General features: G+C 30.7%; 1 protein-coding gene across 1 annotated transcript in view; it reads left to right on the top strand.

The window, feature by feature from the left end:
* LOC129959198 (uncharacterized) overlaps positions 1-27722 on the top strand; it is a 44031-nt gene that overhangs the window by 2892 nt on the left and 13417 nt on the right. Inside the window, exons 2-19 of the mRNA XM_056072021.1 lie at positions 888-1045; positions 3834-4055; positions 5672-5800; positions 5920-6121; positions 7253-7499; positions 7891-8056; positions 9282-9449; positions 10157-10297; positions 11905-12055; positions 13972-14252; positions 15922-16026; positions 16136-16264; positions 20502-20698; positions 20780-20962; positions 22286-22544; positions 23257-23407; positions 23499-23765; positions 24443-27561. Coding sequence (XP_055927996.1) covers positions 888-1045; positions 3834-4055; positions 5672-5800; positions 5920-6121; positions 7253-7499; positions 7891-8056; positions 9282-9449; positions 10157-10297; positions 11905-12055; positions 13972-14252; positions 15922-16026; positions 16136-16264; positions 20502-20698; positions 20780-20962; positions 22286-22544; positions 23257-23407; positions 23499-23765; positions 24443-27561 — 6275 coding nt within the window. The remainder of the gene's footprint in view (positions 1-887; positions 1046-3833; positions 4056-5671; positions 5801-5919; positions 6122-7252; positions 7500-7890; positions 8057-9281; positions 9450-10156; positions 10298-11904; positions 12056-13971; positions 14253-15921; positions 16027-16135; positions 16265-20501; positions 20699-20779; positions 20963-22285; positions 22545-23256; positions 23408-23498; positions 23766-24442; positions 27562-27722) is intronic.

Genomic DNA, 27722 nt, shown 5'->3' on the forward strand with positions numbered 1-27722 from the left:
AAAACTAAATATTAACAGCAGCGTTTGTCTTATTGATGTTAATAATTTCTATAGAAGTTACATAAATATTGAAAATAATGATCACTTTAATTCTTTCTTTTTTTCTATTATTTTTCCGGTGTTTTATTTTTTTTCCACATATTTTACTTGCAAATTTTTAATAATTACAGGCCCGTACCCGAGAGATGGTAAAAATGAATGCGCAAGAGAATGCAATCCTTGTAAGTACTTACCACTACATTTTTCTTTATTTTTCTATTGATCTTTTTAAAATTCGTAGAAAGGGGACACTACTTATTTGACTTCCATATGGCCTGAATGTAAAACAAATCAATCTTGTCACAAATCCGTACATTTTTAGAAAAACAACAAATAATTACTCTCTTATATTAAGCAAAAATATTATTCAAAAATGCAAGGATCGTTTTGATCCAGTAATCGACTCTTCACTCACTTTCTGATTGATGTCTGTAGTTTCAAAAAAATTTGTTCACATGTGCGTTCCCCATTTTAATATTTTCAGAACTGAGTCGTCAGCTGATCGATAAATTCATTCAACATAAATGGTGCCATCGGATTATGAATTTGAGCGGAAAAAAACTAATTACACAATTCCATAATATTTATAAAAATTAATTATAAATTGAAGAATAAAAAGTAGAAAATAATTAAAAATAAATATCTACTTTTCAATAAACATATGTTTTTAAGAACAGTTTTTATTAAATTTATTTCATGCAAATCTTTAAAAATGCTGAGGGATTTTGTTCTATATTCAACAATCTTCAAAAATGATTGCCACTTTTCTGTTATGAAGCAATATACTACTTCTACATGAATGAAGCTAAATCAATCTTTGTTGCTAAATCAATCAATATTTTTTTTAGCATCCAATCCAAAGTTTGATTGGAAGGTCGGAGAAGCATACGCTTATCATTTCCAATCGGAAAATAATGTAACTTACACTGGCAGCCAAACACAGAAATCATCTGTTGAGGGCACATTGGAATACCATATAATTTCTCCTTGCCAACATGTTCTCAAAGTAAGTGAGAAATGTGTCTTATTTAAAAGTAGCTGTTTCTTTAAATATAAAATGAATGAGAACATTTATCTGTAATAAAAGAAGATAATTTGAAAAGAAATGGATGATTATTGTTTTGTTTTGATTATTACTATTTATTTTGCATGAAGGATAAAAAGAACTATTAATTGTAGAAACGGCACAAGTCTCATGCATTTAACATGTAATTCGTGTCCTTTCTAAAATAAGCGAATCACGTTTATAGAATAACCAATTGAATGAAAGTTTACACTAGACGATTGGCAGTTTAAGTAATTTGATTTGGAAACTTGTAGTTAAAAATACTACGAATTCATTTAAAATTTTGTAAACAGTTTAACAATCTCTTTTTATTCTACACTTTTACAGAATATTTTGTTTTGTTTGCTAATTTAAAAGGAAATTAACGCGCAGTTCGCCTTTAGTTAGAAATTATTAAAATTAAGAGGACAGCATCATAAATTCATTTTATTGATATGAAATATTTCAACCGTTCTTAGAAAATATTAATGAAATTTTTCGAAATATTTCATTACTAAATACTGAAAATTGTTCATTGCTTCTTTCTTTCATCCCTATGAATACATATATTCTGAAGGCGAACATGTATTTTGTGAGAGAAAACTTACTAATAGTTTTAGAATTTCAAATTTATTCAAGTACTGTACGCTTTATCACACTTAATAAAACTTTTTAATTAATCTTATTAAAAATAATAAATAATTCTTACTGATCTATTAAGGCAATTTTTAAATAGTTCAAATGTTTCTCTTAAAGACTGATGTAACAAATACACTTTTTGCAATACTTTTATGATTTTTTTTTTTATGATCGGCTAAAGTAGATAATAAGTCAGGGTAACTTCGTCCTTTATTAAATACTCCTATCTTAAAATTCTGCAAAATATGTTCTGATGTAACCCACTGATTTCGAGGAAAAAGTGCTCTTACATAAATAAAAAAATACACTTTTCTATTTTTAATTCACATTGATACTTCTTCGTCACCAGTCACATTTTACAAATCAATAAACGAAAAAGATGAAACACCATATACATTATTAAAGAGAATAAAATATTAAAATTAAAATACAGAGGTTCTAAATTGTAATTTTTGTATCAGCATTTCATAGCTTCAAAAACAATTTTCAATCCCTAGCTTTACGATTCTTACAAAAAAAGTTCTTTTCTTAATAATTGTGGAGGCTCAATCACTTATACGATATCAGACCATTTGCAAAAGGATATCTTTTCTTACTGCCATTTTCTGTAGGCTCCATGCAGTCCGTAATATTTTCTACTAAACTTATAACTAAATCTGGAAAATGTTTTCCCTTTCAAAAAATTATTACAATTTTTTTTTCTCATAAAGTATCCTTTAAAGATTTATTCCCAAACTTTTTGGTGAAATTGACTCAAATATCTCCTTTTCCTCAACAAACTGCTTGCAAGTTTCACTATTACGAGCTCATTTAAGGGATTTTTGCATGTTTTAATTTTAATTTATCATTACACAACAAAGATAAATTCATTGAAATCAATTTTTTAGGGGCGGGGAGAATAAAGCAATCCGTGGTTTTGGAGTTACTAATAAAAATTCACTGAACGCCTTGTGCAAAAGAAAATTTGATTTCGAAGAAATACGTATTTATGGGTTATGACAGGATTATGAAAACAACACTGCAAGAACCTAGAGAGGAATACTAGATTTGGCCAAGTGGACTTAAAAAAAAGAACAGCGACCTGTCAGAATCGCCATTTAATGTGCGATCTTGGAGCAATCAACTGATTGCTCAGATAGTTGAGATATTTTCACTTTTTTTTTTTTTTTTTTTGTACAAAGAATAGAAGCAGTATTGCAATCGTCAAAAAATACAAACTTGTGATTTTGACGAATCTTCACGTTTCCCATCTCAATGAGTTTGAAAAGCTCATTTTTGGCATTATGTCTGTCTGTCTATGCATTCGATAACTCAGAAACGCCTCGGGTTAGACGAATGGGATATGGACTTACGAGCAACTTTATAGATCTTTATCAGATTTTGAATGATATCGATTCACAAAAGGTTTGACTGAACTTAAACTTAAGTTCTTGGCTTTGCTGTACAAGTGAATTCTATAACTACAAAACGCACAAAGCTAGGTAGATAAAATTTAGTACACAAGTTTAAAATTTAAAATGTAAATAATTTCTCAAATTTGAACCAAACCTTTCAAACAGATGACCGTCTACCGGTCTGTACTTTCGCATGCAGGCAAATACAATGACTCATAAATGCAATGATTTAAACTAATGAAATTCGATATTTAATCTTGTGAATATAACTATAGTTCCTTGTCAAATTTAGGTTTCAAGCGGTAGGCTTATAGGAGTCCGAAATATATATTCGCGCGATGGATTTAGTAAAAATGCTAGATTCACATCAATCATTTATATTTCATATTTATTGTTTATGAATGCCTTGCATGGTATTAGCAACTTTACTTAAGGTCTAAAATTTTATGCGTTGGCGGGGGGGGGGAAGGGGGAGAAAAAATTCCTTTATTGAAGGATAAGTGAGAAGTTTTGGGAAGACTACTCCAATGGTTTCATTTTGGGGAAAAGTAATATCCCAGGTCCAAAATTACTGCGTTTTCCAAACTACAATGATATAATATAATACCGCGCATTCTTTTTTTCAAATGGAGTAATGGCGATCAATTTCCTAAGCATAATTTAAGTTCTCAATTTTTTTCTTTATTCTATTTTAATTTTCTCCCCTCTTTCTTTAGATGAGAAACATCAGACTCAATCAGAAACTGACTTCAGAAGAAAAGGAAGACCTGAAGAAGAAACTTGAAATTCCATTACCGTTTGCCATAAACGACCAGGAGGTACAACACATATGTCCAGGTTCGGAAGAGAACACACAGTCTCTTAATATAAAAAAGGCCATGATATCTTCTTTTATTAATTCCATGTCCAGATTAGATACTCCAGAAGAAGTTGAGACGGTAAGATATACCATGCATTGTCAAGCTTTATATGATAACTAAGATTAAATATTTTAGGACTACTTTTGCAGTCATAATAGAGCTTAAATGTTATTTTTTTGTGTATTATTCAAGTATTATTTCAGCTGTTTGATGTCTTCAGCGCTATTCTCTAAACCATTTACGGGCTTATATCAAGTTTTTTAAAGCATTTTGTCACAAGCAAATGTATAAACATCAAATGTATCCGTTAATTTCTTAAATCTTAGGAAAAAATATTCTAATTTCTTTATTTTTTATGGAAAATTTTTTTCTTTAATTTCAAGTATTTGTTTAAAATATTAAAAATAAATACCTTTAACTGAATTTCTTTTTGTTTATCATTATATAATGCCTCATTTTCAAATTTGTTTTTTACTTATGCGTTCATTTGGGTTTGTAAATTAATTTTTGTTCATTAACAGAGTCTCAGAATAATTTTGCGGCCGAATGTGAAATATCGCAAGTAAACTTTTTCCTGATTATTAGATAATGAGACAGTATCTGGTAAAAAAAGCAAGAAAGCAATTTTTTTCACATATCTTCGTGTATTGCTTTTGCCCTATAAAAATGAGACTTCTCGTTTTAGTGTTAATATTTTTTAAAATGGTGATAAAGTAGAATAATTACTTTTAGCTCTATTTAAGACAAAACTATCAAGGCGTTTCGTATATTTCTGTCTCTTATTATTTACAAGTTAATTATTAAAATTATAAAGATAATATATTAAGAAAAAAATTACTTCATTTTCTATTCAAAGTCTGAATTCACTTTCATTGTTTTAAGATCATTCTTTTATCGAAAACTTAATCTGTTAGAATTCTTGAGATCGATTTTTTAAAACTTTAAATTAGCACCATCTTTATTCTCAACACTCATCCATGAGAATTTTACCATTTAAATTTTAACGATGGTTTCGTTCTTAACCTTCATCGACAGTAATTTTTACGTGCTTCATTTAACTTACATTCATGTTTGTAATTGCTGTGACACTCACTTAATGATAGAGTTTTGAAATTTTATGCATTCAGATCTTTCAGATTATAATTAGAAAATTTAATATTAATATATTAATATTATTAGTATTTAATATTTGATTAATCGATTTATTTTAACTAAATTTGATACCATACGAAAGGAGGCTATATGGTAATGAATTTGGAAAAATATTGCAAAATTATACAATAATTCTGATAATGAATTTTAAAATGTATTAAACATTAAAATGTAGAAAATGATTAAGCGCAATGAAAAAAATACGCTTTTATAAAAGGGACAAAAAGAAATAATGTAATTATTTTTTAAAGACTGGAGGTCAAAACAAAAATCGTAAATCACGAAAAGCTGAAAACAATAAGAAAAGGAAACTCAAACAGTGAAAAAATATCAATGGAAAGAGAATTCATTAATATGCATTGAGAATTAAGGTATGTTATGAATGGCACTGAAATTCTAATCGACTATTGTTGTTTAATTTTGTATAGTATTCACTAAATTTGGACACCCGTTTAATTGTACTGTAATGTCCTATTTTCTGTTATGATAAACAGACTGCATTTCTCTTTTTTTTTTTTTTTTTTTACTTTATTTTTTTACAGCACGATAGCTTGGGAAGCTGTAAAACAAAATATACCCCTTCATATGATCAGGGGTTGGTTATAACGAAAGAAAAAGATTTGAAATCTTGCACCAACAGACATACACTTCATACACCTCTCCTCACAACAGTAAGTAATCCTTTAAATTCTTTTATGCCTGTCTAATTGTAATAAGTTTTCGAGAAGTTTTCTGTAAATAGTACATCTTTTCATAAAAACATATATTTTTCCTTTTTTTTTTTTTTTAGAAATTTCCTTCTTCTTTAATATTCGAAAATGATCGCTTAGTTTGCAAACAATACATTGGAGACAAAATTCTAAAGAGAGTCGAATGCAATGAAACGGAGAGAATGAAGCCGCCAATGAAAGAAAAAAGCAGTTGGATTGAATTTTCAAGCAATCTTGAAATAACATTTCTAGAAAGGAAATCCGCAGAGCTATTTCAGACTAGTAAGTTTTTTTCAGTTTCTGAATTCAATAAAGTTATTTAAATAAAGATCTTTATAGTATTTTAAAATCATTTAGTTGAGTTATCATTAGTATGATAAGTTAATGCTTTCATAATATGATATTTTAAGTAGAATTCTGGAACTAAAAGAGGTAATACTATTAATAAAAATGATATTTTAATTATGAATTTTTAAATGGAAAATTTTAATAATAGGCTGGTCTCAATGTTTGTTGACATATTGAAACAGTATATTTGAACTAAATAGAATATGGTTAATCAAAAGAACCAAGTCCATATAAGCAATCAGACAAATATTTTCTCGTTTAGTATCATACTGTGAATTACAAAAAGAACTTTAAGGAAATATGGATTTTAATCGTTGAAAAATTTTTAACTATGGCCCTTTAATAATTTAAAATAAAACCTTTTATCACATAATATTGATTTTTAAATGCAAAATTGAATTTTGTTAATAATAAAAGATTTGACCTAGCTTAACTCTAGTTCTTGTTTACTGGGTAAAGAGGGCAATGTTAAAAACCATTCTGGATTATGGAAAAAAATTCTTTTAAGGCAAATCCTCAAGTATCTTTAAGAGTTGATTCATATTTTTCAGTATTTTGTGATATTGTGTAATATAGCACAATACTGTACAATAACAATCTTAAATGATTTAGGGAATACTGAATAATGCATAAACTGCACAATTTCTTTGCATTATGATCAAGAATCAGTCATTTCTCAAAATTCTTTCATTGATACAAACAATTTTTGTCGTTTTTTTCGCAATAAATAATGTTAGAATTTTGTCCCTTAATAGGCAATACCCAATATCTCAAGTTTGCAAATTTTAAAAGAGGAAGAAAAAACCGAGTTTCTTGCAATCAGTCAAAAAAAGTTTTGATTTTATATAGAACCATTATGCAGGAACATGCGGCCTTCATTTCAGATCCTAAGGAAAATTAGAAATATCCTGCATAGGTTGGGGGTAATTCGGCGGTTTCTTCCTATTTTAAAATTTGCAGAATTGTGATAGGTCATAATTGTTGTCAAGCATTGCTTAACAAGAAACATATGCTTTGAATAAATCAATACTCTTTTATTCTTACAATTTTTTTAATTGTTTTCAGGTGAAGATAGTACACAGGAAGAACTTTTATTCGGTATTGAAGAGACAAGGAAAGGGGACAGCCACGGGAAAGATGTAGAGAATATTTTGGTAAAACTCTGTTCTAAGAACATTCGTGTAGTTGACGTCAGTGTTAGTAGTGATTTTATAAGACTTGGCCAACTGGCAAAGAGTTTGTCGTACAAAGAATTTGATAGAATCTACGAATCTCTTAAGAATGGAAAAATATGCTCTTCGAAGAAGGTTAAGTAAGTCACAGTTTACGAAGGTATATTTCTTAAAATTTTTATTATTTAGGAGGTATATTTATTAGAAGTAGAAATTTTTTTAATATATATTTTTGATGTAAAATAAAATATAATAAAATTTTTTTTAATGAGGTTGGTCCGTTTTCAAACTAATTTTATGTATTAATAATGACAGTTGAAATAAAACTTGTAAAGTATTAAGCTTATATTAACGAAAGTGTGCGATTAATAATATGCTTAATATGCGAAATTTTTAAGCGATCTAAATGGTTTCCATTTGGGAATTATTTTTTATCATATATGTAAAAAGTTTTCTAGAGAAAAATCAATAAAATTTAAGACACAGGGCATATTTTACAGATGTTTGATGCGCTTTTATTTAATTTTTTAGGGATCTTTTCGTTGACACTTTACCTATGACTGGGACTAACGATGCCGTGAAATTTATGGTAAAACTGATTGAAAACCAGGAAATAACAGGAATAAAAGCAAAATTGTGGCCGGCTTCTTTTGCTTTGATTCGAAAACCTACGAAAGAAATGGTGTCTTCTGTTATTGTAAGTATTATTTTTTCAATCATCAAGTAGGTAAAAATGCCCTTCTCTAATTTTCACAAAAAAGTGATATTTAACTGAAATGTTAATTATTTATTTTAACCATTCGTACAAAGCAAACAATAAAGCAACTGAAAGTGAACACAAGTTATTCCTTTTATTGAAATCTGATTCTAAATTTGAATTTTCACTAGACGGGTGGTTATTGATTTAATTTTAACGATCATAATACCACACATACGTACATGAGGATATGAAAATTTTTGTTATAAAATAACTTATTTTAGAATAATATTTAAAAGATAAGAAATTCAAATCCTGTTTTACTTTTAGAAATTCAAAAAGTATAAAAATACGTACGCTGTTCAATAAAGCATGATCATTAATTAATAAAAAAATACGATACTTATTCTCCAAAATTTGATAGGTCTTTCTCAAAATATACCTCATTACACGTAATGCATTTATGTCACTTTTTTTACGATCTTCAAACACATTCTGGAAGCCATTTCTTAACTGACCCTTCAATATCACTTCTACGGTTTTTACCATTGCCTCTGATGATAGAAAACGATCATCTTGGAGTGGTTTCTTCAAATTTATGAAGAGAAAATAACCGTATTGTGCTAAATCAGCTATAAAGTGTATGGGAGACACAGATGGAGTTGATTTTTGAAAGATAATGATGAGCAGTCTCGGAATCCACCGCGCACAAACACTTGCCATGTGCAGTTTTTCTGTGAGCAACGTGTGAGTGGCAATAAACAAAATTACTACCACAACAGCTGTGTTGGTATTTGCTTCCATTAGAGCAGTCATTGGGAGCCGGATACAACTTTCTTTGAAGTCTTTTGTCTTCCCTCTTTTAAACCCTTTTTGGCCGCGCTAGAGAAAAACAGACTTCCCATAATCTTCCTGCAGCATCGCATAAGTTTCAGGTGTCAATTTTCATGTCAAAAGCAATATTTAAATGTGTTTGTTACTTGTCATATCCATTTCTGGCGTAGGTGAAAGTCAAACAACGCGTATTGATAAGATCATAACGGTGATGTCATAATAGTGAAACATGTGCCATCTAGTCTTTACTTATCTCGCTACACGTGTAATATTAATTTAATTTTTATTGATTTTTTAATCAATTTTACAAAATTATGTGCAATCCTTACTGAGAAGGCCTCGTGCTAAATTCTATCAACTCATAAAGATATATTTTTGTTGTTCACTTTAGCCTCTTGTTAAAAGGGACTCTTCATCACCTGTGATTCTTGGAGTTTCCGCTATGATACACCGAATTTGTTCTGCAGAAGACTGTAAAAGAGTAAGCTCTGTGAATCAAGTCGTCTCAGTATTTAACGAACACATAGGTGAGAATTGCTCATCTGACGATGATGATAAGGTAAGGATATATTTTAAAAAGTATATGAACATTCACAATACGTTTATGAACTTCACTTTCATCCATATTGTTTAAACAAAAATTATTTTTCTTTTGCTAAATAATTCCGATACTATTGACTGAATTTCTTTTGTCTCTGATATAAAGAGTCATTATTTGAAATCAATGCATCAGTCTTCAAAAATGAAATCACTTTATTTTAATTAAACGGTTGTATAATTTCACATGCTTGATAGCTAATGCATGAATAATTAATAACTTAACAATCAAGTAATATTCATTTAATGGGGATAAGAAAGTAAGAGTAATTGTTTGCAAAAATTCATTTGGCCATATTATTTTAAATTAATGTATAAAGTTAATTAATTACTATTTTATAATGAAATATCAATCAGAAAGTTCTTGAATTATTCCTTTGGAATAACTTTCAGTATTAAAATTGTCATTTACTGATTTCCGAATTACTTACATAAAAATTATTCAATTCCTTTAAAAATTACACAAATTTTAGATGGTATTTGATTTTTTCTATTATGCAATATAATGGAGCAGTCATTAACATAAAATTAAAATAGAGAATTCAATTTCAGATTTCAACATTTGTGTAAAATTTTAAAAATATCTCTTGGAAAAACATTACTAAAGTCCTTTCTTTCTGAAATGGTCCTGTTTATAAATTTGTAAAATATGTACAATTTTGTTTACAGGTACTGTCAGCTCTTAAAGCCTTCGGAAACATGGGATACCATGGTAAAGCTCGTAGAAACATCATTGCATGTGCACAAGACAATTCTAAGTCTATCAGGTTGAGACTGGCTGCTATAGATGCATTCAGAAGAATAGATGAGGTGAATACATTGTTTTACTAATGTAAAAAATTGAAAAAAAGTTAGACTTCCATAAAGAGTTCTCTCACCTGGGGAACTCCGTAAGGGAATGAGAAGCTTCAGATAAGGTCGTCGATTCTTGCTTCTCTGATGGGTAAAGTAATGTTGTGGAATTGGCTGAAGACAGAACTCACCTTCTAAGGGAGGAAGGGGTTAGCTGATGTTGGCCATTAAAACTTAAGTTTCCGCCAGAGTGCTAGTACGACGATGCAGGTCATTCAGTTTATTAAGGATGATTTTACAGGGTGAGGGTAGCTCTTTTGAGGTTTTGTGAAGAATTATCAAAAAATTCTATCTATTCTAACACGTCAGCGCACTGTTAAAATGTTAAATTATTAATCTGAATTGATGAGAAGAAGGACAGTACAAGTACCAAATTCGTCTTTGTACTTTTTATTTTCTCTTATACGAACAGAAAGTATTGTAATTTTCAAAAAATTCGAATTAGCGATTTTTGTCGAATTTCCATGTTTTAGGCATCCTTGAATCTAAAAAGCATATTTTTGGAATTGTGTCTGTGAAAATGATAACTCAAAAGAGTTTTCAGTTAGACAGTAGAAAAATTTGGCATATAGTCTTTAAAATTAATCTGTAGATTTCTATTAAATTTTAAACGAAACCCATTCAGAAAAAGTATATTTGTCCAATTGTCCTAAAATATGTTAACACGATAACTGCAAATGAAGAGAACTAGATGGATAAAATTTGATGCATATATTTAATATTTTAATTATAGGTCTGCGTCAAATTTAGAACTAAATCCGTCAATGACTACTTGTCGGTTTGTATATGCAAGTAAACGCGAAAATTAAAAAACGAACGACTTAAATAAATGAAATTTCGTATGTGTCTTGTGACTACAGTTGTAGTTCTTTGTCAAATTTTTGTTTTAACGGTTAGAGAAAAAGTTTCCAAAATACGTCTTGGATTTTTCGGTAATTGAATTTAACCGAATTCTAGTGATTTATTTCCAAAACTCGCACTATCTTTCTAACTATTCTTGTAATCTTCCGTAACTATTCTTCGCCAAATTTTATGAGGGTAATAAAACACAAATGCTGGCTTTCTTTTCTATACTACGAAGCACTAAAATCTCATTGAGACCCGTGACGTTCACAATCTTACTAAATATACACAATTCTTTGGTGTAGTGGGTAGACGGATAAAACCTATATAGCATACAAGAAAGTTTCGGTGAGACTCTCCCACTAATTATGAATCGGTTCTGTAAATACAGATCTAAACATAGAATGTAAGAGCATCACTATACTTATCGCCCTTTATTGTTCCAGATATTTTAATTTTGAATGAGTATAAACAATCATTGTCTATTGAAGCTTAAAACTATATATACTACACGATATTGATACAACAACTGGAATTAAGAATTTCGATCTAATAGTGTTCGCCTCATTGATTTCTTTATTGCTTATATTTCAATCATAATATTTTAAAAATAAATATATACTATAAATTTTGTATATTATAAATATTTCTATATCAATTGCAAATAAACATTTGCTCTCAATATTTATATGATGAATATTATAGGAATTTCTATATTACAGAAAAGACCCGATGAATTTATTACGATGTATTCAAATAAAAATGAAGATTATGAAGTTAGGATTGCTGTCTTTGCCAGTGTATTTGCACATGCTGATCATGAACAGTTTCAAAAAATCAAAGAAACAGTTGACAGTGAGAGCAATCCTCAAGGTAAAGTTATTCAAGTTGATTAATGCATTTTTGGTTTTTGTCACAGTGTCTTTAAAATTATACTCTCCTACATAAAATGATTGGTTAAAAATAATCATATATTTGATATAACCCTTTCTTTAAATAATCTAAATTTGATTCTGCCTTAAAATTATCCCACTTCAAAAAATACTTTTTAATAATTTTAAGTATTTTAAATGTATTGAATAAAGGGAATCAAAGCAAATGAGTTCTGAAAATAATTGCAGTAAAATTTTAGATTATTTTTTTACTATCTAGAATCATCAATTCCTCTGAAATAAAGGCCGATTTCTCTTACGAATGGCCATTGTAAGACCCTTGAGCGCATGATTAATGTTCGTTTAATATACATTCGAAGTGGAGGAACAAAGATGCATCTCTTCGCTGCAGAGTGATTTCCATTGAGATCGGTCTACTTATGACAACTTCTTGTTACTGGAATCCCAAATTTACAATCCATTTGCTAGGAGAAACTACCTTTCTCCATATTTTTTGATATAGAAGAAACGTATGAGTGTGTCTAGCTATATGGCATATATTGAGGCGACAAAAGTCATGGAATATCTCTTAATGAGGTATCTGATCTCTTTTTGCCCGGTGAAGTGCGGCAACACTACGTGGAATGGACTCAACAAATCGTTGGAAGTTCCCTTATATATTAAGCCATGAAATATTAAGCCATGCTGATTTTACAGACATCCTTAATTGTTAAAGTGTCGCCGGTACAGGATTTTGTGCATGAACTGACCTCTCGATTATGTCCAATAAATGTTCGATGGGATTCATCGTGGCCAAATCATTCCCTGGAACTGTCCAGAGTGATCTTCAAATCAATCGCGAACAGTTGTGGCCCTGTAACATGGCGCATTGCCATCCTTAAAAATTCCATCATTGTTTGGGTACATGAAGTCTATGAATGGTTACAAGTGGTCTACAGGTAGCTGAATATAACCATTTCCAGTCAAAGATCATTTCAGTTGAACCAGAGGACCCAGTCTATTCCACATGAAAACAGCCCACTCCATTATGGATCCATAACAAGCTTGCACAGTGCCTTGTTGATGGCTTCGTGGTCTTGACGAAAGGTCACAGCTTGCGCAGTGCCTTATTGACTTCGGTTCATTGCTTCGTAGAGTCTGAACCACACTCGAACCCAACCATCAGATCTTATCAACTTTAATAATGAATCATTTGAACAAGTCGCGGTTTTCCAGTCGTTTAGGATTCCAACTGATATGGTCACAAGCCCAGGGGAGGTGCTGCAGCATTCGAGTTAATCTTCTTCTACCGTACACCATTAAACTCAATTTTTGCCGCGTTGTTTTAACGGACACCTCTGTCGCACGTTACGCATTAATTCCTGTGGTTATTTCATGCTGTGTTACTTGTCTATTCGCACTAACAGTTGTATGCACACGTCATTGGTCTCGGTCATTAAGTCATCAACCACTCGGTCATCAGTCCTTGCATTTTCCAAGATGAGAAGTTATGTCTGAAATTAGATGTTCTCGGCACATTCTTGATTCAGAGGATCGTGGATTATTGAATTCCTTAAAGATTTCCGTAATGGAATGTCCTATGCGTCAAGCTTCAACTATCATTTAGCATTCAAAATCTGTTAATCACATCTGAAACCTTTTCACATGAATCACTTGAATACGAAAGAAGGCCTTGCCAATGCACTTCCCATTTTGAAATTTTGTACGCAAAAATACTGCAATCTGTATATTTACATATTGATATCCTATGACTTTTGTCACCTCAGTGTAATTTTAGTTGTCAATTATTAAATTATGCAAAATTAATTGAAAAAGAAAATATGAATTATTGAGCAATGCAGGCTTAATTATAAATAATATGATCTCATAAATTTAAGCATTTTTTTTCTTTTCCAGTGGGTGCGTACGTATCATCATGCATTACAAACCTGAAAAAGACCACGAAACCAACCAAGCAGAAAGTAAAAAAATTGTTCCAGAACTTTGATATTCAGCCGCCAAAATTTAAATATTGGGAAAATTCCAAGAACATTGAAGTAGCTGGTTTCAGCAAAATTTTGAAAGTTGGTGGAGGAATTGAAGCTGACATCATTCATTCTCCTGACTCTAAAATCCCACGATCTGTTTCTACTCGTTTCGATATAGATGTATTTGATAACCATGTTAATTTGTTAGAAGTAAGTAGATCACTGGCTTAAAAATATGTTTTATACTTTTCTCATATAATGCTAAATTTTACATATAATGGACATTCTCGTGGAACATTTTATATAACGAACACATGAAATGATTATGTAAGTTCTATAGGACAATATCTTATTGGTAATTGTTCGTATCGCCATAACAGAGATAAGCAATTGAAACTGAGATAACGAAAGATATCCAGAAGTTACAGCAAATTCACCTGCTGTGCGGAGGAGAACGGGAATGGAAGGGATAAACGAAACTGAAAGAGTAAAATGTGCAATTCGTAGTATCTATAAAGAATTTTTTGCATAATACTCTATTTATGATCTACTCAGAAACTTTTGTTCCTATATGGAAATAATTTTCTGAATGTTTTATTAAAATAACTGATATTATGTCTTCTAAATGGAGCTGAGAGTCAAGAGTTGTGATAATGACAGAAAGTGAACTTTTTAGAATAGTAGTGGATAGAAGTGAAAGAGACTTATTTTGCTATTATTATATAAAAATGAACTTAGTAAAAAATTTAGATGTATGTATTTTAAGTAATACATTCGAGTAATTCGATAGATTTTATAGGTTAACCAATGCAGTGTAATTCAATTTTCAAAATCTGAAAATACTATTTCGAGACTTATTTGGTAAGCGCTGTGGTCTCAGTGATATATTATTTCATAATAACACATTACGAATCTCTTAAGCAATAAAAAATTATGCTAAAGATAACAGAAACTATACCATTCATATTTTTATCCATATTCTTAACATCTATGGCTCGTCATATAAAAAATTAGCAGTGTTTGCAAAAAATTTCTGTCAAGATTTTGCATTTTAAAAATGCCATTTTACCTATAAATATCCTAAATTTTTAAATTTCAGTGACAAACCTGAAATTTATTGTTACCAAGCATCGCTATATCTTTCTGCTTATCGATTTTCGCGAAAAATTACATCTAATGAAAGAAAATGAACATTCATTAAGTGTATTTCTGTCTATACAGCCTACAGAATAGATTCCTAAACTCATAAACAAACAATTAAAAAAAGGGGGGGGGAAACACTGAGTAAACGAAAGCGAACTTCGGATAAAAGCAGTCAAGCAGGATCTGGTGGAACTGTAGCTCTGATGCTTTCAATTTCAAAGGAAAAAATGGTTGCTTTCAACCTCCAGCTCATTCAATCAGTTGTATGTGCAATAAGCTTTCCTGGGTTGCTCAAAGACTAGCTGCGACTCATTTTCGACTTTGCTTTTCTCTTGTTTGTTGATCAATTTTCTGTCTTCTTTTACGTTAATATAGCTATTTTCACCTTTCCGTTGATCATTGAGCTCTCAGAATGGAAAAGTAAGTAAATCAGATTAAAAAAATACAAGAGTGCCAGCTTTACAGCTATAAGGTTGAGCTGCCATTGATTATTAAGTAAACGTATGCATAAGAGAGTTTTTTATATTAATATATTTTGTAACATTTCGTAAGATTATAATTTACCATTCTATGCCGAATGCAAATGAATATTTCACTCACAATACTAGCCACTTGCAGATATGAAAAGTAGTTTTATAAGGATGTATTTTTTAAGAGTATTTGAAGTTGAGAAATTCACAGCAATAAGATTCTTATAACTAGAATAATGCTGGTTCCCCCCCCCCTTCTTTTGTAGTTTGGCATCAGAGCGGAAGGCATTGAAAAACTGGTTGCTAAGATTATTGGTTCTAAGGATTCCCTACCTAAGGAATCATCCTGGGATCTTTTTAGTCCAAAACGAGTAAGTAGGAAACCAGTAAAAAATTTATGCAATGAAAGTTTACCTTGTATACTTTCTTTTTGCTTGTTACTTACATAATTTGATGAATAAATAATATTTCCATTTGCAGCTTACTGGAGACACAGATGCTGAAGTATCAGGTTTTTTCCGGATCTTGAATACTGAAATCCTTGATATGTCGGCGTCCGATTTATCAGGAATAGGGGAAATGATTAGAATTGCTGATATGATGAACTCGGTATTGTTTTATAGTATACATGTTTCTGTTTTTTTAGAAAAATATACTTTTTTGGTAAATTTATTTTATTTCAAAGATTTCTATTTCTTATAGCATAAAAGTTTATTTAAATACATTTTTAGTACAAATTATTTCTATTTAGCTTTATTTATAAAGTAACCAAACTGGCAATCAAAATATTTTGAATTACATTTAGCTTTATTTGAAAGAGAAGATAAATGACTTTACTTTGCTATATGCTCTTTAACTGTGTTAATAAGGAAGTTAGATGGCTGAATTTCCATTTTAGCTAACTCATATCCTAAACTCCTCAGTAGAGAATGTTTCTGATTTCATTTGATGTCAAGGTCCTCTGTCATGTGCATCAGATAAATAAGAGGGTGGGATGGTTTAAAAAGTAAGATAACAACTCCTCTGAGAGAAACGGTTTTATCCACAAAATCAAAGAAAGAGACATGAGAGAAAAGCATTGGTGTATATTACTTTTACAGAAAGCCGCCGTGATGTCTGAAACTTTTGCACTCTAAACCAATATATCTAAATTAACAAAAAAGGAATAAGATCTAGGTTAAGAAGGCAATTCACGACGGCGTCTTGTACTTCAGCATTGGTTCTGAAATGCTATCTGCGTCTCGGGTGTCAGATGATGTACCTTCGTTTCTTCCCCTTAATGAAGCAGTGCAAGAAATAAACACTTTTAATATCGCATTAAATATTGAAAACACAATCCTATTCGTCTGACTTTATTGTCTTTGGTACCCAAAGAAAGCACGTATTACGGTAAGCTATTTATTGTGTACGATATTTATTACACTGTCATTGGAGATATATTCGGGTGCAATCTCTCCCACATGAATGCAACATTCGGCTCGAGTCAGATTTTCGACACAGTTCGTGTTGTCATCTGTGGTAGAGGGACTTGGTTGGGGCCGCAGGTATGAAAATACATCCTATGTTTCTGGAACAACCGAGAAGGAAGAAAGAATAAGCAATGTTTAATTTTCGCTTACCATGCAGTTTATATTCTTTCTCATGTCGTTGTTTTAAAATTATGCTGTATATATTTTAATTTATGTCTCATAATATCACTTACCAATTTTATAAGTTTAATAATTTAATCATTTTACATAGATTTCAGCATAGTAAAAACATAAAATAATTAATAAATATATTTTTTCAAAATCAAAAGTGTTTGCCTTTACATGAATAGTTGATACTACAAAATAATTTAAAGACTTTTCACTTAATAAGAATTTTTTAAATAATATTTGAAAATTTGTTACAAAAGTTAAATATTTCAAAGTTTGTTAAAAACGCTTAACAATGTTTTTATTTTGATATGGCAGCATCTACATACTAAAATCAAGTAAAAATTCTATTGCTATAAAATTTTTTGTTACAAATATTATTTTTTGGGTGAGACATTAATTTTGTATAATCACCATATGGCAAATGAATTTTCAATTTATGAATGGTGTATCCAGAAAGGCAAAGATGCATAAATGTTCAATATTTCCCCATCAAGTTCATGTTATTTTGAATGCATTTTCTGTTTAATTGCATTCAATAGAAATCCGGTAGCTGTTACCACAAAATTATCGTTATCTGTTAAATCTGCATCTTTAAGACCAGAGAAAATAAATAAGCTTTAATAATATAAATAAGCTTAAAAAAATAAATAAGCTTTAATAGTATAAATAAGCTTCAGAAAATAAATAAGCTTTAATATAATAAAGTTTTTCCTGTTAAAGCTTTATTATCGTAGTTCTAATGGACGGATCGTTAAAATTCTCGAAGTTTCCAGCATTATCTATTTTGTCGCCAAAGTCGCCAAATTCATCGCCAAATCTACTTGCTACATTGAATAGTCTAATGCTAACATAATCTTATACCTAATGTGCAATTGAAATAAAAAAGTTACAACTTAAAATATACGGCTAATAAAAATAAATAAAATACATTAAGTATTTTTGTGAATGCCAGACATGATAGTTTATTCTGTTTTCGGTAATCCACTGGTAAATTAGAAATATTCACCCTAATTTAAAGATCAAAAAGAGCTCAAAACATGCGAGTGGTCTCGCTGTTGTGCTGTGAGTAAATAGCACTGAGCATAGCGGAAAGAGGTCCATTACTTATCCTATAACAGTAATGGTGGACGTGGGCAGTGTTTCAGGCTCACAAAACAACTTCATCGCTTTCTCGGTATCCCCGGCTTGACCACCCTCACCTTTGCTGGTCTCGCATAAATCTTCTGCCTAGTTCAAATTAATTGCACTAAAACCAACTAATTTTACAGACATTGCACTCTCTCCGTAAATTTCCGTAAGTTGGAGATGAATTTCAGTTGCAGTGTTTTCTTTAAATATAAAATTCTAATTACACTTCACACTTCAGTGCACACCATATATTCCTCAAAGCTGCCATTTTCCACAGACATTCACTACCATTTTCTACGCTGCCATTTAGGGATGCTAAAGCACACCTAATTTTATTTATTTGAAGAGTTTGAATGATGTAATCGTCTACGATATTTAAACATTAAATTTATTCGTACGTGGCATTTGTTCACCTGTGAGAACTCTTTTGTTACTTTACTTTTTGAATCACCTACGTTTTTAAAGACTAAGTTGACTCTTCTAGAAGCTTTATTGGGATTCTCGTCTGGTGTATAGGAGCTCATTATCGCAACTCTTTATAAAGCAAAAAGGCTTAAAAGCAGATAATAGACAACTACTTCAAAGTTACATAAATTTAATGCAATATTATCTTAGCATATTTTTTAAGAAGCATTTACGAAATATTAAAAAAATTGACTCTCCATTAAAAATTTGCTCACAGGCACTTAACCACTAGTTAGAAGCATTACGAATATTAAGCTTTCAAGTTCATTTAGTTGACAGGGCCTTAAATCGGTGCATCATTTAATATGATCATAACAATAAATTAAATTGTAAATTCATGAATACTTTATGAATTTCATCATTATATGTATACGGAATAATTTAACAATTATAGGTATCTAACTATATGTATATACATATAACTAATAAATGAAATTATCTTGTGTACTTAATACTTTAAAAGAGGAATTCAATCGCGATTTCAATTTATAGGACGAATTAGACGAAATTGGAGCCTCTCAGTTTTTCAAATATTTAGAGGTCAGGCTACTAAGAATGTGAGAACTGGTAATTATAAAATTAAATCAATTGTAGTGAAAGCCGCGTTGAGTTAAAGTAATTATTGTATTAAATTATAGAAAAATTTGAAAATTTTATATATGTATACATGGCCATGTTGACTAAAGGATATCTAGGCCAAAAGTCCTGACGACTATGTGTTACAGAGCCACTAATCATTATAATATTAGTCTACTCTATCTGCATACATATTGATTTTCTGAATTTCATATTAATTCAAATACAGGGTGAAGTCAGGAAAAACTATTGAAGATAGGAAAATACCTTTTGCACAAAATAGATGGAAATGAAATCAATTTTTTTTTTTTTGAAATAACAGAATTTACTGTCAGAATTGCAATTTTAATCACATGATGATTCAGGGACTAGTGGAATGGTACGTTACATAAATTAAACGAAAAAGTGGAGTAAAGGTTTGCATATTTTCAACACATCGTCTTTCACTCGAGAATACAACTTTGAAAATTGCAAGACTGCCCAGCTAATGTCTTTTTCCATATCAGGCATTTCTCTGACAACTGCAGAATCGTCTGTTGGTTTAAATTGGAAACTATGGTAGCAATTTTAATCACATGATGATTCAGGGACTAGTGGAATGGTACGTTACATAAATTAAACGAAAAAGTGGAGTAAAGGTTTGCATATTTTCAACACATCGTCTTTCACTCGAGAATACAACTTTGAAAATTGCAAGACTGCCCAGCTAATGTCTTTTTCCATATCAGGCATTTCTCTGACAACTGCAGAATCGTCTGTTGGTTTAAATTGGAAACTATGGTAGCAATAAATTCTGTTTCATGGCAAAAAATGTGACTTTTTTCCTCTTTTCTGGACGAATGGAATCCTTTTACCTTTATATATAGGATAATTATCGAATTTTAAAGTTGCTCTGTGCTTCTAAATGATCCTGTATTAAAACATAAATTTTTGTTGACATGACATTTGCAGCAAAATTTTCTGTTCCAATACTTTTATGATTATCTGATTGCCTGATTAGAATAATGGATTTAAAAATATTGGCTATTTTCTTTTAGATGGCACAAGATAAAAGCGCAGATTTCTCTCACAGCTTCATCTTCATGAATTCTAAGCTTGTCATTCCAAGCGTTACTGGACGATCTTACTCCATCGATTTCACAGGAAGTTCGACTGTAGGAGTCACAGCTAAAAGCAAGGCTGATATCTGGTCACTTCCACGAAATGCTGATGTCCATCTCCATTTTCAGCCCAGGTAAAAGTAAATAAAAGATAAATTAATAAGAAAATACATTTAAAACATTCATAAAAAATTAACAATTCCCTTTTGTTTCAGTGTAAATGTGGAAATCTCTACAACAGTTGGAATACAATCCAGCAAACAAAGACCAGATATTAAGCTTTTAACTCGTATGCACATGGAGTCAGATATGGAAGCCAAGCTCCATGTCAAAGATGGGCATGTTGCCATAGCAAGCTTGTCACTGCCCTCTGAGAACATAATGATGGGCAAGATAAGGTAAATACGGCATTTATGATTAATGTCTGAGTAAAACGGCGGAATAAAAATGGACAGCTAAATAAAAAAACAGCAAGAGTGGTTGATCTCCCTGTATCTTTTTCGCATACTCTGTACTGAAGGTGTTATCTCCCACCCACCTTAAAATGGTGGACCTTGGGTAAGGTTTCACCATCAGTGTTTATTTCTTGAATGCTGCGAGTGCTGAGATTTCAATTTTCAGAGCTCAACATATGACGGTTGTGTGCTTCGAAATGTAGCAAAAGAAACCAATGTTTGTATATTGATTGCATTTCATTAATGGAAAAATAGCTTCGAAATATCGTTCTTGGGGTGAATCTAGTTTGCGATATTTGGCGATTAATCGCTGGCATGCGAAAAAGGGGATGCTAGAAAATCGAACATGTGTTTTGAGAACCTTTTTTTCCGATCGTTTAAAACTAAAATTTGACATACAACGATAAATACAGCAACAAGATAACATACTAAATTCCATTTATTTGAGTCATTGTGTTTACACGCATGCGAAAGCACAGACAAGCAGGTGATCAACCCTTTGTAGGATTTGGATGTAGATTTTATAGAGATCTACATTTTAGAGGTTAAATATGTGTACCAAATTTTATTTATCTACCAATTTACGCTTTGCAGTTATCATGTTTACTTGTATTCGGACAACCAGACAGACGGACTTCCTAATAATGGATTCCGTTTAAAATTAGATATGAATATATAAATTTAGTGTAAAGTCAATATATCAAATTTCATCTACTAACTCAAAGTGTTTTTGAGTTATAGTGTACATAAAAAGACGGACATAATTCCAAAAAGTGTGGTTTCGAACTCAAAGAAATCAGAAATATAAAGATTTCAAAATATCGAGTTCGAATTTTTTGACAATACAAAACTTCTTTTACGCTTCGTACACAAGGAAGTAAAAAAAATGACTGAAATATATTGGAAATTTATATTTGCAAAACGAATTCAGAATATAACTCACTATAACTCAAAAACTATTTAGATTTAATTCTTTAGAAATTTATTTAAGTAGCCAATATCTTTATATACATGAATAATGTAACTGCATGTCATAGTTTGCTCTGATAACAACTAGCTAAATTTTATTTTTATAAAAAAGAAATCTCTAATTATTAACGTATAAATGTTATCAAATAATATTTAAAAAAATTAATACAATGTTCAATTTATCGATTGGAAGAGTCATTATTTTTATTTTTAAAAACTTATTTTGAAGCAAGCAATCGAGGAAAATTGCTTTTAGGCTCAATCGAATTATTTTTAATATGTATGTTTTTTTTTCAGTACTGATGTATTAAATGTCGACGAGGACCACAATGAAAAGCGAATTTATGATAAAATTCAAACGAAAGTTGATCACTGCATCACGAAGTTACACAAACCACTTGGTATCACTGCGTGTGCCAAACTTGAAGTTCCTAAACCCTTGATGACCAATTCATTCCCTTATGTTTTACCCTTTGCAAATGGTGAATTTGCGGTAAAGAAATCCGATAATAGTTTCAATTCGTACGTCATGCATCTTGAGATTCCAAAGCATCGTGTAAGTTTTTAAAATCATTTTTCATATATTTCATGCTTATAGATGCTTTTAAACCCAAGGCAAGTTTTAGAAACTATTATTTGCAAGACTTTGTATTTGCTCGTAGACTTAATGTATCAATTAATATTCGAAAATATAACTCAAATTACTTTCGACTGATTTGCTTGAAACTATTCTTAGAGTAAACTTTTAGTAGAAGAATGTTTTTAAGCTACTTGTAATTTTCTATGTATCTTCTTGATGTTAATGAATAATTTATCATACAAAAATCATTATTTAATTATTTTAAGAACTTAAATGTCCCTGAAAGAGACTGCAAAAATTAAAAGGAGGGTAAAAACATCTTGTAGGCCATCTAGTTTAACTCCTTTGGTGAATTTCGTCGTATCCATAAAGAATGGTTTTGGAAATAAATTAGAAATTATCGATATTAGAATTAAAAACTTCTATGCTGTGTTAAAAATATGAAGGCTTTTTTCTGTGTTGATGTTATTTAAGAATTTTCCAATTTGCAATGAGATGAACAATAATTGTATAGAATCTGGTTACAGTAGTCAATTTAATGAATTAAAAAACATAATAAACTATTGTAAAAAGCGAAAGGATTGTGCTCTAATAGAATATCAATTTCTCTAGCCATCAAAAGGCGATTTTATTATAATAAGTTGAATTAAATACATAGTTTTTTGTTAAACAAATTCTTTTTTAACAGGGTTCTCAAATGAAATATAAAGCCTCTTTGGATACACCAGGATCAAAAATTTCAAGACGATTTGCAGCTGATTTAGACTTAAGACATCATGCAGATCATAGGCAATTTTCGATTGAGCTTACAACTCCTTTTATAACTGCAGGAGCAAGTGGTATGTGTAATCATTGCACTGTACGAATGTGTGAAGCTCGTTAATATAACACAATAACATATTCTGTATTGTTTTACGTTTTCCATTTCAGGTTCGTTTACAAAAAATGACAAATTAATCCAGGGAACACTGGAGCTTCATAGCGATTCAAAACAAGTAATTTCGACGAATCTTACTACCGAGCTAATCTCTTCATCCAGATCCAGAAAAATCTATCAAATTTCTGCCGTTGCATCTTACCGTGACCTTGAACCTGTAAAGATTGATGGATCCCTTACTTTTATTAAGGGAAGAAAGCATCACTTGGGTTTTGATTTCAAAATGAACAAACCAAATTCCAAACCGATAGCATTAAAAGGTATTTATCAATAAAACTATTTTGATTTATAAAACTTAGTATAGAAAGATCTGAAAAAAAAGTATAGAAAGATCTGAAATTTGATCTATTTTGGTTACATATTTTAATATTTTAATCCTTTCTTCAATAATGATGACTTCCATAACGTAATTACAAGGTAAAATATTTGCATTCTTATGCATGTTTATTCAAAACTGTTATTTCGAATTTGTATCAAAAATAGAAACAATTAAATCAGATTTTACCTACTTTGGAATGGATGGTAGACAATGCTCCCAAAATGCTCTAAGGTGCATCTTAAAACTTATAAGAAAGCAATAAAAACAAATCAATTGAAAAACTCTACATAATCTTAGCAAATTTTAGTCGTAATTTTATTTTTAAAGATATTGAAACGCGTTTTAAAGCCAAAATTTATATATTGTATGAAATTCTGAACAAAAACTGGGTAAAATTTTGTAGACTGTTGCAAGATGTGTCATTTTTATTAGATGTGCAAAGTGGTTTGAATGATCTTCGTGTTATATAAATACGAGATCATGTTAATCTGAAAACATAGATCGACAAATTTATTCATAAAAATTGAAAATGGATTATTATTTGTGTTTTATATTAATATAGTTTAAATTATGGATAATTTCATTATTTTCAACATATTAAATTAATTTTTAAACTAGGTACTATTATGAAAGAAGGCAACATGGAGCTTTCATCAAAAAGTGAATGGAAGTTAAGCACTGAAGCGTCTTTTAATTCTCCTATTGGTGATATGAAAATTAGTAGTACAGTAGATAAAAGGTCTAAACAACTTCAAGCTATGTCTGTAAATCTTGGAATGGATTATAAGATGATTGGAGGAAAAGAATATTCTGCTTCATTGGTTGGAACATCACAAATGAGTTCTAGAAAAATTAATACAAATGTTAAATTGGAGACGACTCAGTATCCTGAAGTAAACTGGTATTTGAATTGGGACATGCAAAGAGAATCAACAGATAGTATAAAAAATAATCTTACTTTAAAATATGGACAAAATCCAGAGAAAAATTATATCAATTTAAAACAGGTGTCTCGTTTACCTCCTTCGGGTCGTGGAGAAAACATGGCTGCCATAGAAATTCCCCAACTCAACGTCAACTATGAAGTATCAGTAAAGCATAATTTAGAAATGGGGGCCACTCCGAGATTTCAAGTTGATGCTGATCTTCTCTATAATCAAGATAAACGTGTAAAAGGTCTTATTGACTTGAAATATCAATCCAAAGCTCCTTTGAAAGCATCAGGAAAATTTGAATTGAAACATGCTGGAGGACATTATATTTATGAGGATGAAATTGTAGAAAGGAGCGATAATGTAATAGAAGGTAAATCGAGATTTCAATATGAAGAGGGAAAAGTAATTCAGTTGAAGTATAACTATAAGAGGTTAAGTGATGACTCTAAATTGCATCACGAGATTGAGAGTTCTCTTCAAACTCCTTCATCACCAAGTCCACTAAGAAGTAACGCTCGTTTTAAACTGGACAGTGATTCTTTGACTTTAGAAGGAAATATTGGATCTAAATATCTTTTACAAGCTCATTTGAATCAAAGTGAGACGGATCTTCATGTGAAACATCCTTCCATAGAAGGAATGTTTAAGATAAACAACGGGTTATTGGTGAAAAATTTAAGCTTAGATCTGAGATTAAAATCCAAAAATCCACGACATATAAAAGCTTCATTAATAACAGAGATGTCAGAAAATAAAAAAGGATTTCATTTCGTGATCATACCGGACGTGGACCATGATAACGAATCGAAAATATTGGCATATACAGAAGTAGAAATCTCGAAGACACCTAGAGGTGATACTTACAAAAGCTCATCTAAACTGAAAATATTTAAATTTGTCAATATTTCTCTTTCTGAATCAGGAGATCTTTCAGTCATTGGTGATCAAGAATTAACCTTAGAATACAGTTCGGTAGATACTAACCCCGTTAAAATTCAATTTAAAAGTAAAACTGGTAATGAAACAGCAGCATCTTTAATCTTGGTTTCCATAAATAATTTTGAATTTGCTAAGATGCAATTAGATGCTGGTTGGAAAGAGGAACCTAATAAACGTGAACTTTTAGTTAATGGTTCTCTTACTTCACCAAGTCACTCTTTTCAACCCATAGATGTTCATCTAGCTCAAAGAGTAACTCGATATAGACATTCAACTATCATAAAATCACTTTTCAATTTGAAGATTCGGGAAAATATTTATAAAGCTGAATGGAATTCTGATTTGCAACCTAATGGCATTGAATTAAAAGCTGCAGTGCAAACTCCACACGAAAATTATGAGAAACAAGCTTTTGGTATCTCTGTTCAACGTTCTGGTTACGGAATATTATCGTCAATGAATATTGAAATTCCAAATAATAAAGGAATTTTTATTGCAACGGAAATAATAAAGAAGAATGATGAATTAAGTGCCACTTGTAAAATAAGTACACCCATTAAAGAGATAAGAGATATCCAGCTTAAACTAACTGTAGACAATCATAGAAGCAAGAAATCTCTCAAATCATACATAGATGTCAACAGCAAAAGAATTTCCGAAATTCAGGCAAATATAAAGTCATCCTCACAGGAAACTGAAGCTGAAGGAAGCATTAAGATCATTAATCTTCCTAATATTAAATTCCAAGAATTCCATATAAAGTTTCGAAGTACGAAAAGCTCTGCTTCAGTATCAGGAAGTGCTCATGTAGCAGGAAAAAACGGATTCTTATTTTCTTCGGAGATTAAAAAAGAAGATAATATTATGTCTGCCACCACAATGATTTCTTCACCTTACAAAAATTTGAAAGATGCCAAAATATATATTTCAATCGATAATCAATCAGCTAAGAGGAATGTGGTATGTTATATTGATGCCAATGGTGAACGAAAGGGTGAGGTAGAATTAAGTATTACTTCTTCGAATCAAATTATTGAAATAAAAGGTCGCGTAAAAAGTATTCGCATTCCCGAAATATCAGCGAACGTAAAATATGAAAAAACTGGAGAATCCTTTGCGATTTTTACCAATATTGTTAAAGATAAATCTCCTTTATTTTCCACAAGTTTCAACAGGTTCTCACATTCCGGTAGCGAAAAACTTCTAATGAAAGCCACGAGCTTTGAAAAAATAATTCTTGATTTAGAAGTTTCAAAAGACGAGTCTAGGGATGACTCGAAAAAACTCAGTTTCAAGGTCAGTGGAGAATTCCCTGCTGTATCTGTGACATTATCAAGGAATTATAATGATCCTACATCCATGAGTACCGAATTAAGCGCTTGCCAAGAAGGTCACCAAATGAAATGCTACATGTTGAAATCCTACCAAAAAAATGTGCTTAATTCTGATAATAACAGATTTTATCAAAAACTCACAATGGACTTGGAAAAATCTGTTGGTGGATCTTATGCTGAAGCAATAGGGAGTTTACAGATAGTTGTAAATCAAGATAAATATGATTCTGGATCAAAGCTCATTTTTCAATCTAAAGATAAAAAGTTAGGATATGAAATGAAGTTGCACAAAAGACAACATCAAGATGATCACCACTCTTTTGATACATATATTTTCCTACCTCAACGCACCTCTAGATTCACTGCATCTTTCCTGCAAAACAGCCATCAAATGAGGTTGGAATTCGGTGCTGTCCCAAACACAGAAGACCCTAATAGTAAATTCGGTTTTGATATGAGAAAAGAAGTTAAACCTGAGTCAAAAGATATTTCTGGGTACATAAAAATGGACCATCCTACCCGATCTGAAGTAAGTATTCTCTTTTCTGATGACTATTTGTAGTGGTTTAGGGTATAGCTACAAAATTTCAAGAATGAGAAATATTACCCTGTTGCATTCAAAAGAGAGTTGGCCTTATTAAACGAACAAAATTGAGGATTTTTTAAAACTAATTAATAGTGGAATTGTAT

This window comes from Argiope bruennichi, chromosome X1 (genome assembly GCF_947563725.1).
Source record: "Argiope bruennichi chromosome X1, qqArgBrue1.1, whole genome shotgun sequence".
Classification (NCBI taxonomy): Eukaryota; Metazoa; Arthropoda; class Arachnida; order Araneae; family Araneidae; genus Argiope; species Argiope bruennichi.